This window comes from Myxine glutinosa, chromosome 14 (assembly GCF_964187855.1).
Source record: "Myxine glutinosa chromosome 14, kmMyxGlut1.1, whole genome shotgun sequence".
Taxonomy (NCBI): domain Eukaryota; kingdom Metazoa; phylum Chordata; class Myxini; order Myxiniformes; family Myxinidae; genus Myxine; species Myxine glutinosa.
In genome coordinates this window covers 23,485,253-23,499,603 of record NC_136274.1, presented here as the reverse complement: position 1 = coordinate 23,499,603, position 14,351 = coordinate 23,485,253, and the positions used below count along the sequence as shown (strand labels likewise).

The following is a 14,351-nucleotide window of genomic DNA, read 5'->3' as shown; positions in this document are numbered from 1 at the left end:
ACTGTACATTATGCTGCAGCACATGCTATTCCACTGTACATTATGCTGCAGCACATGCTATTCCACTGTACATTATACTGCACCACATGCTATTCCACCATGCATTATACTGCACCACATTGTATGCCACTGTACATTATTCTGCAGCACATGCTATTCCACCATGCATTATACTGCACCACATGCTATTCCACCATGCATTATGCTGCACCACATGCTATTCCACTATACATTATGCTGCACCACATGCTATTCCACCATGCTTTATGCTGCACCACATGCTATTCCACTATACATTATGCTGCACCACATGCTATTCCACTATACATTATGCTGCACCACATGCTATTCAACCATGCATTATGCTGCACCACATGCTATTCCACGATACATTATGCTGCACCACATGCTATTCCACCATGCATTATGCTGCACCACATGCTATTCCACTATACATTATGCTGCACCACATGCTATTCCACCATGCATTATGCTGCACCACATGCTATTCCACTATACATTATGCTGCACCACATGCTATTCCACCATGCATTATGCTGCACCACATGCTATTCCACTATACATTATGCTGCACCACATGCTATTCCACCATGCATTATGCTGCACCACATGCTATTCCACCATGCATTATGCTGCACCACATGCTATTCCACCATGCATTATGCTGCACCACATGCTATTCCACCATGCATTATGCTGCACCACATGCTATTCCACCATGCATTTTACTGCACTACAACTAATTGTACAGCGTTCCACATGAGCTCACATAAGCAAACAAGGTCTCTGCGATACGTCACTTGATTCTCCACTTAAATTTTGCTCCACCACATCCTACACATTGTAACGTATCGTGTATGTTCCACAGAACTTGCTTCCAAGAAGGTGCGAGTGAATGCTGTTTGGTGAGTTCACATTGTGAAATCTGCACACCATGTCACCTGTTTTCTCTTTCACTTCTCCACTGCTTCCTTTCCGAAACCACAATGTCTTAATTCTTCCACTGTGCCGCTGCCTTCTCGTGATGCGTTTCTTCCAGTCCTGGCGTTATCGTCACTGACATACACAAAAGGGCGGGAATGGATGAGCAGGCCTATTCACAGGTGTGGACTTGCTAAATCTAGATCAACAACATTGCAATTCGGTTCATATCACTACTGAGCGTAACCTAACGTGTTAATTTTGTATTTTTGTACACCGCACCTTTCCTATGCCATCTCCAGGCATTGCAAATCGTCATTGCCGGGCACCGAAGGGGGCTCGGCAGTGACGCACGCTGAAAGGGAGTACTCAGTTTTCACTCTGGTTGTTTGTTTGTTTGTTTTCTTGTTTGTTTGTTTGTCCGGGCGATATCTCAGCCATCCTTTGAGCTAGGAAGCTGAAATTTCGGCACAATAGTGAGCAAGTCCTTTGTCAAAAAGGGTATTTTTTGTTTTTTGATTTATCAATTAATCGAGGAGTTATGTAATTATTATCGATTAATTAAGTACTTATTTAATTAATCAAATTTCATTGTACACCGCACCTTTCCTATGCCGTCTCCAGGCATTGCAAATCGTCATTGCCGGGCACCGAAGGGGGCTCGGCAGTGACGCACGCTGAAAGAGAGTACTCAGTTTTCACTCTCGTCGTTTGTTTTTGTACACCGCTCCTTTCCTATGCCATCTCCAGGCATTGCAAATCGTCATTGACGGGCACCAAAGGGGGCTCGGCAGTGACGCACGCTGAAAGAGAGTACTCAGTTTTCACTCTGGTTTCTTTCTTGTTTGTTTGTTTTCTTGTTTGTTTGTCCGGGCGATATCTCAGCCATCCTTTGAGCTAGGAAGCTGAAATTTCGGCACAGTAGTGAGCAAGTCCTTTGTCAAATACGGTATTTTTTGTTTTTTGAATAATCAATTAATTGAGGAGTTATTTAATTATTAGCGTTTAATTAAGTACTTATTTAATTAATTAAATTTCATTTCTCTTCTGACCATTATTAACTCAGGCACCTTTTGAGTTAGGAAGCTGATATTTGGACATGCCAATGACCAGGTGATTTGGCTGCAAAGGATATTTTTGATTTATTAATTAATCAATTAATCGATTAATTATTTAATTATTCGATTAATGACAAAAAAAATTTTTTTTTAAGTTACAGATTCTGATGAAATAGTGGTAGTTTATGTGTTCTCTCACCAAATTGGTTAATAATTTAATTTTTTTATGATTATTATTTATTTATTTTCATTATTAATCATTTATTTATTTTCTTTCTCATTTGGCCAATATCTCAGGCACCTTTTGAGCTGGGAAGCTAATATTTGGACATGAGTGACCAAGTGATGTGGCTATCAAGGATATTTTTTATTTATTGATTAATCATTTCATCTATTAAGTATTTATTGATTAATCGATTAATTATTTATTGAGTAATCAATTAATTATTTAATTTTTTATAAATGACTTATTTAATTAAATTTCTAAAAGATACATCTTTGGATGAAGCACTACTGGTTTAGTTATGCGATTAGCCAATTGATTATGAAAATATTTTGTGATAATCTTTTATTGATTTTAATTATACAATTAATCAATCAATTAGTGTACACCTCTCCCTCCCAATGCAGCCTCAATGAGCTGCACTGCGGCATTGCCGGGCGCCGGAGGCGCCCCGGCAATGCCGCGCTGCAGCATATTTAATTATTTGGCATGGGGCGGTGTACTTTGAATGTATGTGTACTTGTCTTGCTTTCTTGTTTGTTTGTTTGTTTGTTTGTCCGGACGATATCTCAGCCATCCTTTGAGTTAGGAAGCTGAAATTTCGGCACAATAGTGAGCAAGTCCTTTGTCAAAAACGGTATTTTTTGTTTTTTGATTAATCAATAAATTGAGGAGTTATTTAATTATTAGCGATTAATTAAGTACTTATTTAATTAATCAAATTTCCTTTCTCTTCTGACCATTAACTCAGGCACCTTTTGAGTTAGGAAGCTGATATTTGGACATGCCAATGACCAGGCAATTTGGCTGCAAAGGCTATTTTTGATTTATTAATCAATCAATTAATCGATTAATTATTTAATTATTCAATTAATGACAAAAAAATTTTTTTTTTTAAAGTTACAGATTCTGATGAAATAGTGGTAGTTTATGTGTTCTCTGACCAAATTGATTAATAATTTAATTTTTTTATGATTATGATTTATTTATTTTCATTATTAATCATTTATTTATTTTCTTTCTCATTTGGCCAATATCTCAGGCACCTTTTGAGCTCGGAAGCTAATATTTGGACATGAGTGACCAAGTGATGTGGCTATCAAGGATATTTTTGATTTATTGATCAATCAATTAATCGATTAATTATTTAATTATTCGATTAATTACTAAAAAAAAAATTCAGTTACAGATTCTGATGAAATGGTGGTGGTTTCTGTGTTCTGTGACCGAATTGATTAATAATTAAATTTTTTAATGATTATTATTTATTTATTTTCATTATTAATCATTTATTTATTTTCTTTCTCATTTGGCCAATATCTCAGGCACCTTTTGAGCTGGGAAGCTAATATTTGGACATGACAGTGACCAAGTGATGTGGCTATTGTACACCGCTCCTTTCCTATGCCATCTCCAGGCATTGCAAATCGTCATTGCCGGGCACCGAAGGGGGCTCGGCAGTGACGCACGCTGAAAGAGAGTACTCAGTTTTTACTCTGGTTGTTTGTTTGTTTGTTTTCTGGGTTGTTTTCTTGTTTGTTTTCTTGTTTTCTTGCTTGTTTGTCCGGGCGATATCTCAGCCATCCTTTGAGCGAGGAAGCTGAAATTTCGGCACAGTAGTGAGCAAGTCCTTTGTCAAAAACGGTATTTTTTGTTTTTTGAATAATCAATAAATTGAGGAGTTATTTAATTATTAGCGATTAATTAAGTACTTATTTAATTAATCAAATTTCCTTTCTCTTCTGACCATTAACTCAGGCACCTTTTGAGTTAGGAAGCTGTTATTTGGACATGCCAATGACCAGGTGATTTGGCTGCAAAGGCTATTTTTGATTTATTAATTAATCAATTAATCGATTAATTATTTAATTATTCGATTAATGACAAAAAATGTTTTTTTTAAAGTTACAGATTCTGATGAAATAGTGGTAGTTTATGTGTTCTCTGACCGAATTGATTAATAATTTAATTTTTTTATGATCATTATTTATTTATTTTCATTATTAATCATTTATTTATTTTCTTTCTCATTTGGCCAATATCTCAGGCACCTTTTGAGCTCGGAAGCTAATATTTGGACATGAGTGACCAAGTGATGTGGCTATCAAGGATAGTTTTGATTTATTGATTAATCAATTAATCAATTAATCGATTAATTATTTCATTATTCGATTAATTACTAATTATTATTTTTTCAGTTAGATTCTGATGAAATGGTGGGGGTTTATGTGTTCTGTGACCGAATTGATTAGTAATTTCATTTTTTAATGATTATTATTTATTTATTTTCATTATTAATCATTTATTTATTTTCTTTCTCATTTGGCCAATATCTCAGGCACCTTTTGAGCTGGGAAGCTAATATTTGGACATGACAGTGACCAAGTGATGTGGCTATCAAGGATATTTTTGATTTATTGATTAATCATTTAATCGCTGAATTATTTATTGATTAATTGATTAATTATTTATTGATTAATCAATTAATTATTTAATTTTTTATTCATGACATTTAATTACATTTCTAAAAGATAGGTCTTCGGATGAAGCACTAGTGGTTTAGTTATGCTATTAGCCAATTGATTAAGAAAATATTTTGTGATAATTGTACACCACACCTTTCCTATGCCATCTCCAGGCATTGCGAAACGTCATTACCGGGCACCGAAGGGGGCTCGGCAGTGACGCACGCTGAAAGAGAGTACTCAGTTTTCACTCTGGTTGTTTTTTTTTTTCTTGCTTTCTTGCTTTCTTGTTGTACACCGCACCTTTCCTATGCCATCTCCGGGCATTGCAAATCGTCATTGCCGGGCACCGAAGGGGGCTCGGCAGTGACGCACGCTGAAAGAGAGTACTCAGTTTTCACTCTGGTTGTTTGTTTGTTGTACACCGCTCCTTTCCTATGCCATCTCCAGGCATTGCAAATCGTCATTGCTGGGCACCGAAGGGGGCTCGGCAGTGACACACGCTGAAAGAGAGTACTCAGTTTTCACTCTGGTTTCTTTCTTGTTTTCTTTCTTGCTTTCTTGCTTTCTTGCTTTCTTGTTTGTTTGTCCGGAAGATATCTCAGCCATCCTTTAAGCTAGGAAGCTGAAATTTCGGCACAATAGTGAGCAAGTCCTTTGTCAAAAACGGTATTTTTTGTTTTTTGATTAATCAATTAATTGATGAGTTATTTAATTATTAGCGATTAATTAAGTACTTATTTAATTAATTAAATTTCATTTCTCTTCTGACCATTAACTCAGGCACCTTTTGAGTTAGGAAGCTGTTATTTGGACATGCCAATGACCAGGTGATTTGGCTGCAAAGGATATTTTTGATTTATTAATTAATCAATTAATCGATTAATTATTTAATTATTCGATTAATGACAAAAAAATTTTTTTTTTTTAAGTTACAGATTCTGATGAAATAGTGGTAGTTTGTGTTCTCTGACCAAATTGATTAATAATTTAATTTTTTTATGATTATTATTTATTTATTTTCATTATTAATCATTTATTTATTTTCCTTCTCATTTGGCCAATATCTCAGGCACCTTTTGAGCTGGGAAGCTAATATTTGGACATGAGTGACCAAGTGATGTGGCTATCAAGGATATTTTTGATTTATTGATTAATCATTTCATCTATTAATTATTTATTGATTAATCGATTAATTATTTATTGAGTAATCAATTAATTATTTAATTTTTATAAATGACTTATTTAATTAAATTTCTAAAAGATACATCTTCGGATGAAGCACTAGTGGTTTAGTTATGCGATTAGCCAATTGATTATGAAAATATTTTGTGATAATCTTTTATTGATTTTAATTATACAATTAATCAATCAATTAGTGTACACCTCTCCCTGGTGTTGGGCTAGCGGCTAGGGTGCCGGCTTAGGATCCTAGGATCCTGGGTTCGAATCTCGGTCGATCGCCGAATTAATGCCAGGGGGGTTGACTCAGCCTGTCATCCTTCCGAGGTCGGCTAATTGAGTACCAGTTCACTGGTAATTCCCTGTTTGTCGTTGAAGGCGGCAAAAAGGGTTGGCGTCAGGAAGGGCATCCGGCCGTAAAACATTGCTTCAAAAAGGGGACCAAAAAAAACAACAACTACCACGGTCCCCGAAAAGGCCAACCCCCGCTTTGCGGGGGAAAATGGCCTCTAAACGGTGGTTTTCTCCCTCCCAATGCAGCCTCAATGAGCTGCACTGCGGTATTGCCGGGCGCCAGAGGCGCCCCGGCAATGCCGCGCTGCAGCATATTTAATTATTTGGCATGGGGCGGTGTACTTTGAATGTATGTGTACTTGTTGTACACCGCTCCTTTCCTATGCCATCTCCAGGCATTGCAAATCGTCATTGCCGGGCACCAAAGGGGGCTCGGCAGTGACGCACGCTGAAAGAGAGTACTCAGTTTTCACTCTGGTTTCTTTCTTGTTTTCTTTCTTGCTTTCTTGCTTTCTTGCTTTCTTGTTTGTTTGTCCGGACGATATCTCAGCCATCCTTTAAGCTAGGAAGCTGAAATTTTGACACAATAGTGAGCAAGTCCTTTGTCAAAAACGGTATTTTTTTTTTTGATTAATCAATGAATTGAGGAGTTATTTAATTATTAGCGATTAATTAAGTACTTATTTAATTAATCAAATTTCCTTTCTCTTCTGACCATTAACTCAGGCACCTTTTGAGTTAGGAAGCTGATATTTGGACATGCCAATGACCAGGTGATTTGGCTGCAAAGGCTATTTTTGATTTATTAATTAATCAATTAATCGATTAGTTATTTAATTATTTTATTAATGACAATTTTTTTTATTTTTTTTTAAGTTACAGATTCTGATGAAATGGTGGTAGTTTATGTGTTCTCTGACCGAATTGATTAATAATTTAAAAAATTTATGATTTTTATTTATTTATTTTCATTATTAATTATTTATTTATCTTCTTTCTCATTTGGCCAATATCTCAGGCACCTTTTGAGCTCAGAAGCTAATATTTGGACATGAGTGACCAGGTGATGTGGCTATCAAGGATATTTTTGATTTATTGATTAATCAATTAATCAATGTATCGATTAATTATTTAATTATTCGATTAGTTACTAAAAAAAAATTTTTTCCCCCAGTTACAGATTCTGATGAAATGGTGGTGGTTTATGTGTTCTGTGACCGAATTGATTGATAATTTAATTTTTTAATGATTATTGTACACCGCTCCTTTCCTATGCCATCTCCAGGCATTGCAAATCGTCATTGCCGGGCACCAAAGGGGGCTCGGCAGTGACGCACGCTGAAAGAGAGTACTCAGTTTTCACTCTGGTTTCTTGTTTGTTGTACACCGCTCCTTTCCTATGCCATCTCCAGGCATTGCAAATCGTCATTGCTGGGCACCGAAGGGGGCTCGGCAGTGACGCACGCTGAAAGAGAGTACTCAGTTTTCACTCTGGTTTCTTGTTTGTTTGTTTTCTTGGTTGTTTTCTTGTTTGTTTTCTTTCTTGGTTGTCCGGACGATATCTCAGCCATCCTTTGAGCTAGGAAGCTGAAATTTCGGCACAGTAGTGAGCAAGTCCTTTGTCAAATACGGTATTTTTTGTTTTTTGAATAATCAATTAATTGAGGAGTTATTTAATTATTAGCGTTTAATTAAGTACTTATTTAATTAATTAAATTTCATTTCTCTTCTGACCATTATTAACTCAGGCACCTTTTGAGTTAGGAAGCTGATATTTGGACATGCCAATGACCAGGTGATTTGGCTGCAAAGGATATTTTTGATTTATTAATTAATCAATTAATCGATTAATTATTTAATTATTCGATTAATGACAAAAAAAATTTTTTTTTTAAAGTTACAGATTCTGATGAAATAGTGGTAGTTTATGTGTTCTCTGACCAAATTGATTAATAATTTAATTTTTTTATGATTATTATTTATTTATTTTCATTATTAATCATTTATTTATTTTCTTTCTCATTTGGCCAATATCTCAGGCACCTTTTGAGCTGGGAAGCTAATATTTGGACATGAGTGACCAAGTGATGTGGCTATCAAGGATATTTTTGATTTATTGATTAATCATTTCATCTATTAAGTATTTATTGATTAATCGATTAATTATTTATTTGTTTTCTTTCTTGGTTGTCCGGACGATATCTCAGCCATCCTTTGAGCTAGGAAGCTGAAATTTCGGCACAGTCGTGAGCAAGTCCTTTGTCAAATACGGTATTTTTTGTTTTTTGAATAATCAATTAATTGAGGAGTTATTTAATTATTAGCGTTTAATTAAGTACTTATTTAATTAATTAAATTTCATTTCTCTTCTGACCATTATTAACTCAGGCACCTTTTGAGTTAGGAAGCTGATATTTGGACATGCCAATGACCAGGTGATTTGGCTGCAAAGGATATTTTTGATTTATTAATTAATCAATTAATCGATTAATTATTTAATTATTCGATTAATGACCCAAAAAAATTTTTTTTTTAAGTTACAGATTCTGATGAAATAGTGGTAGTTTATGTGTTCTCTGACCAAATTGATTACCAATTTAATTTTTTTATGATTATTATTTATTTATTTTCATTATTAATCATTTATTTATTTTCTTTCTCATTTGGCCAATATCTCAGGCACCTTTTGAGCTGGGAAGCTAATATTTGGACATAAGTGACCAAGTGATGTGGCTATCAAGGATATTTTTGATTTATTGATTAATCATTTCATCTATTAATTATTTATTGATTAATCGATTAATTATTTATTGAGTAATCAATTAATTATTTAATTTTTTATAAATGACTTATTTAATTAAATTTCTAAAAGATACATCTTCGGATGAAGCACTAGTGGTTTAGTTATGCGATTAGCCAATTGATTATGAAAATATTTTGTGATAATCTTTTATTGATTTTAATTATACAATTAATCAATCAATTAGTGTACACCTCTCCCTCCCAATGCAGCCTCAATGAGCTGCACTGCGGTATTGCCGGGCGCCGGAGGCGCCCCGGCAATGCCGCGCTGCAGCATATTTAATTATTTGGCATGGGGCGGTGTACTTTGAATGTATGTGTACTTGTTGTACACCGCTCCTTTCCTATGCCATCTCCAGGCATTGCAAATCGTCATTGCTGGGCACCGAAGGGGGCTCGGCAGTGACGCACGCTGAAAGAGAGTACTCAGTTTTCACTCTGGTTTCTTGTTTGTTTGTTTTCTTGGTTGTTGTACACCGCTCCTTTCCTATGCCATCTCCAGGCATTGCAAATCGTCATTGCCGGGCACCAAAGGGGGCTCGGCAGTGACGCACGCTGAAAGAGAGTACTCAGTTTTCACTCTGGTTTCTTGTTTGTTTGTTTTCTTGGTTGTTTGTTTGTTTGTTTTCTTTCTTGGTTGTCCGGACGATATCTCAGCCATCCTTTGAGCTAGGAAGCTGAAATTTCGGCACAGTAGTGAGCAAGTCCTTTGTCAAATACGGTATTTTTTGTTTTTTGAATAATCAATTAATTGAGGAGTTATTTAATTATTAGCGTTTAATTAAGTACTTATTTAATTAATTAAATTTCATTTCTCTTCTGACCATTATTAACTCAGGCACCTTTTGAGTTAGGAAGCTGACATTTGGACATGCCAATGACCAGGTGATTTGGCTGCAAAGGATATTTTTGATTTATTAATTAATCAATTAATCGATTAATTATTTAATTATTCGATTAATGACAAAAAAAATTTTTTTTTTAAAGTTACAGATTCTGATGAAATAGTGGTAGTTTATGTGTTCTCTGACCAAATTGATTAATAATTTAATTTTTTTATGATTATTATTTATTTATTTTCATTATTAATCATTTATTTATTTTCTTTCTCATTTGGCCAATATCTCAGGCACCTTTTGAGCTGGAAAGCTAATATTTGGACATGAGTGACCAAGTGATGTGGCTATCAAGGATATTTTTGATTTATTGATTAATCATTTCATCTATTAATTATTTATTGATTAATCGATTAATTTATTTATTGAGTAATCAATTAATTATTTAATTTTTTATAAATGACTTATTTAATTACATTTCTAAAAGATACATCTTCGGATGAAGCACTAGTGGTTTAGTTATGCGATTAGCCAATTGATTATGAAAATATTTTGTGATAATCTTTTATTGATTTTAATTATACAATTAATCAATCAATTAGTGTACACCCCTCCCTCCCAATGCAGCCTTAATGAGCTGCACTGCGGTATTGCCGGGCGCCAGAGGCGCCCCGGCAATGCCGCGCTGCAGCATATTTAATTATTTGGCATGGGGCGGTGTACTTTGAATGTATGTGTACTTGTTTGTTTGTTGTACACCGCTCCTTTCCTATGCCATCTCCAGGCATTGCAAATCGTCATTGCCGGGCACCAAAGGGGGCTCGGCAGTGACGCACGCTGAAAGAGAGTACTCAGTTTTCACTCTGGTTTCTTGTTTTCTTGTTTGTTGTACACCGCTCCTTTCCTATGCCATCTCCAGGCATTGCAAATCGTCATTGCCGGGCACCAAAGGGGGCTCGGCAGTGACGCACGCTGAAAGAGAGTACTCAGTTTTCACTCTGGTTTCTTGTTTGTTTGTTGTACACCGCTCCTTTCCTATGCCACCTCCAGGCATTGCAAATCGTCATTGCCGGGCACCGAAGGGGGCTCGGCAGTGACGCACGCTGAAAGAGAGTCCTCAGTTTTCACTCTGGTTTCTTGTTTGTTTTCTTGGTTGTCCGGACGATATCTCAGCCATCCTTTGAGCTAGGAAGCTGAAATTTCGGCACAGTAGTGAGCAAGTCCTTTGTCAAATACGGTATTTTTTGTTTTTTGAATAATCAATTAATTGAGGAGTTATTTAATTATTAGCGTTTAATTAAGTACTTATTTAATTAATTAAATTTCATTTCTCTTCTGACCATTATTAACTCAGGCACCTTTTGAGTTAGGAAGCTGACATTTGGACATGCCAATGACCAGGTGATTTGGCTGCAAAGGATATTTTTGATTTATTAATTAATCAATTAATCGATTAATTATTTAATTATTCGATTAATGACAAAAAAATTTTTTTTTTTAAAGTTACAGATTCTGATGAAATAGTGGTAGTTTATGTGTTCTCTGACCAAATTGATTAATAATTTAATTTTTTTATGATTATTATTTATTTATTTTCATTATTAATCATTTATTTATTTTCTTTCTCATTTGGCCAATATCTCAGGCACCTTTTGAGCTGGAAAGCTAATATTTGGACATGAGTGACCAAGTGATGTGGCTATCAAGGATATTTTTGATTTATTGATTAATCATTTCATCTATTAATTATTTATTGATTAATCGATTAATTTATTTATTGAGTAATCAATTAATTATTTAATTTTTTATAAATGACTTATTTAATTAAATTTCTAAAAGATACATCTTCGGATGAAGCACTAGTGGTTTAGTTATGCGATTAGCCAATTGATTATGAAAATATTTTGTGATAATCTTTTATTGATTTTAATTATACAATTAATCAATCAATTAGTGTACACCCCTCCCTCCCAATGCAGCCTTAATGAGCTGCACTGCGGTATTGCCGGGCGCCAGAGGCGCCCCGGCAATGCCGCGCTGCAGCATATTTAATTATTTGGCATGGGGCGGTGTACTTTGAATGTATGTGTACTTGTTTGTTTGTTGTACACCGCTCCTTTCCTATGCCATCTCCAGGCATTGCAAATCGTCATTGCCGGGCACCAAAGGGGGCTCGGCAGTGACGCACGCTGAAAGAGAGTACTCAGTTTTCACTCTGGTTTCTTGTTTTCTTGTTTGTTGTACACCGCTCCTTTCCTATGCCATCTCCAGGCATTGCAAATCGTCATTGCCGGGCACCAAAGGGGGCTCGGCAGTGACGCACGCTGAAAGAGAGTACTCAGTTTTCACTCTGGTTTCTTGTTTGTTTGTTGTACACCGCTCCTTTCCTATGCCACCTCCAGGCATTGCAAATCGTCATTGCCGGGCACCGAAGGGGGCTCGGCAGTGACGCACGCTGAAAGAGAGTCCTCAGTTTTCACTCTGGTTTCTTGTTTGTTTTCTTGGTTGTCCGGACGATATCTCAGCCATCCTTTGAGCTAGGAAGCTGAAATTTCGGCACAGTAGTGAGCAAGTCCTTTGTCAAATACGGTATTTTTTGTTTTTTGAATAATCAATTAATTGAGGAGTTATTTAATTATTAGCGTTTAATTAAGTACTTATTTAATTAATTAAATTTCATTTATCTTCTGACCATTATTAACTCAGGCACCTTTTGAGTTAGGAAGCTGATATTTGGACATGCCAATGACCAGGTGATTTGGCTGCAAAGGATATTTTTGATTTATTAATTAATCAATTAATCGATTAATTATTTAATTATTCGATTAATGACCCAAAAAAATTTTTTTTTTAAGTTACAGATTCTGATGAAATAGTGGTAGTTTATGTGTTCTCTGACCAAATTGATTACCAATTTAATTTTTTTATGATTATTATTTATTTATTTTCATTATTAATCATTTATTTATTTTCTTTCTCATTTGGCCAATATCTCAGGCACCTTTTGAGCTGGGAAGCTAATATTTGGACATAAGTGACCAAGTGATGTGGCTATCAAGGATATTTTTGATTTATTGATTAATCATTTCATCTATTAATTATTTATTGATTAATCGATTAATTATTTATTGAGTAATCAATTAATTATTTAATTTTTTATAAATGACTTATTTAATTAAATTTCTAAAAGATACATCTTCGGATGAAGCACTAGTGGTTTAGTTATGCGATTAGCCAATTGATTATGAAAATATTTTGTGATAATCTTTTATTGATTTTAATTATACAATTAATCAATCAATTAGTGTACACCTCTCCCTCCCAATGCAGCCTTAATGAGCTGCACTGCGGTATTGCCGGGCGCCGGAGGCGCCCCGGCAATGCCGCGCTGCAGCATATTTAATTATTTGGCATGGGGCGGTGTACTTTGAATGTATGTGTACTTGTTGTACACCGCTCCTTTCCTATGCCATCTCCAGGCATTGCAAATCGTCATTGCCGGGCACCAAAGGGGGCTCGGCAGTGACGCACGCTGAAAGAGAGTACTCAGTTTTCACTCTGGTTTCTTTCTTGTTTGTTTGTTTTCTTGGTTGTCCGGACGATATCTCAGCCATCCTTTGAGCTAGGAAGCTGAAATTTCGGCACAGTAGTGAGCAAGTCCTTTGTCAAATACGGTATTTTTTGTTTTTTGAATAATCAATTAATTGAGGAGTTATTTAATTATTAGCGTTTAATTAAGTACTTATTTAATTAATTAAATTTCATTTCTCTTCTGACCATTATTAACTCAGGCACCTTTTGAGTTAGGAAGCTGATATTTGGACATGCCAATGACCAGGTGATTTGGCTGCAAAGGATATTTTTGATTTATTAATTAATCAATTAATCGATTAATTATTTAATTATTCGATTAATGACAAAAAAAATTTTTTTTTTAAAGTTACAGATTCTGATGAAATAGTGGTAGTTTATGTGTTCTCTGACCAAATTGATTAATAATTTAATTTTTTTATGATTATTATTTATTTATTTTCATTATTAATCATTTATTTATTTTCTTTCTCATTTGGCCAATATCTCAGGCACCTTTTGAGCTGGGAAGCTAATATTTGGACATGAGTGACCAAGTGATGTGGCTATCAAGGATATTTTTGATTTATTGATTAATCATTTCATCTATTAAGTATTTATTGATTAATCGATTAATTATTTATTGAGTAATCAATTAATTATTTAATTTTTTATAAATGACTTATTTTTGATTTATTGATTAATCATTTCATCTATTAATTATTTATTGATTAATCGATTAATTATTTATTGAGTAATCAATTAATTATTTAATTTTTTATAAATGACTTATTTAATTAAATTTCTAAAAGATACATCTTCGGATGAAGCACTAGTGGTTTAGTTATGCGATTAGCCAATTGATTATGAAAATATTTTGTGATAATCTTTTATTGATTTTAATTATACAATTAATCAATCAATTAGTGTACACCTCTCCCTCCCAATGCAGCCTCAATGAGCTGCACTGCGGTATTGC

At 34.7% G+C, this 14,351-nt stretch overlaps 1 protein-coding gene across 24 annotated transcripts in view; it reads left to right on the top strand.

Moving 5' to 3' along the window:
• The window catches only part of LOC137439499 (meso-2,3-butanediol dehydrogenase), a 72,661-nt gene that overhangs the window by 36,554 nt on the left and 21,756 nt on the right, over positions 1–14,351 (top strand). For 14 of the 24 annotated variants that reach the window (XR_013621353.1, XR_013621352.1, XM_068135295.2 and 11 more), the window contains 2 exons: positions 890–926; positions 1,061–1,124. Coding sequence is in view for 22 of the 24 variants with exons in the window: in XM_068135295.2 (XP_067991396.1) it covers positions 890–926; positions 1,061–1,124 (101 nt within the window). In the remaining 2 variants the exon portion in view is untranslated. The remainder of the gene's footprint in view (positions 1–889; positions 927–1,060; positions 1,125–14,351) is intronic. The other 10 variants (XM_078768161.1, XM_078768160.1, XM_078768163.1 and 7 more) reach the window with 1 other exon arrangement.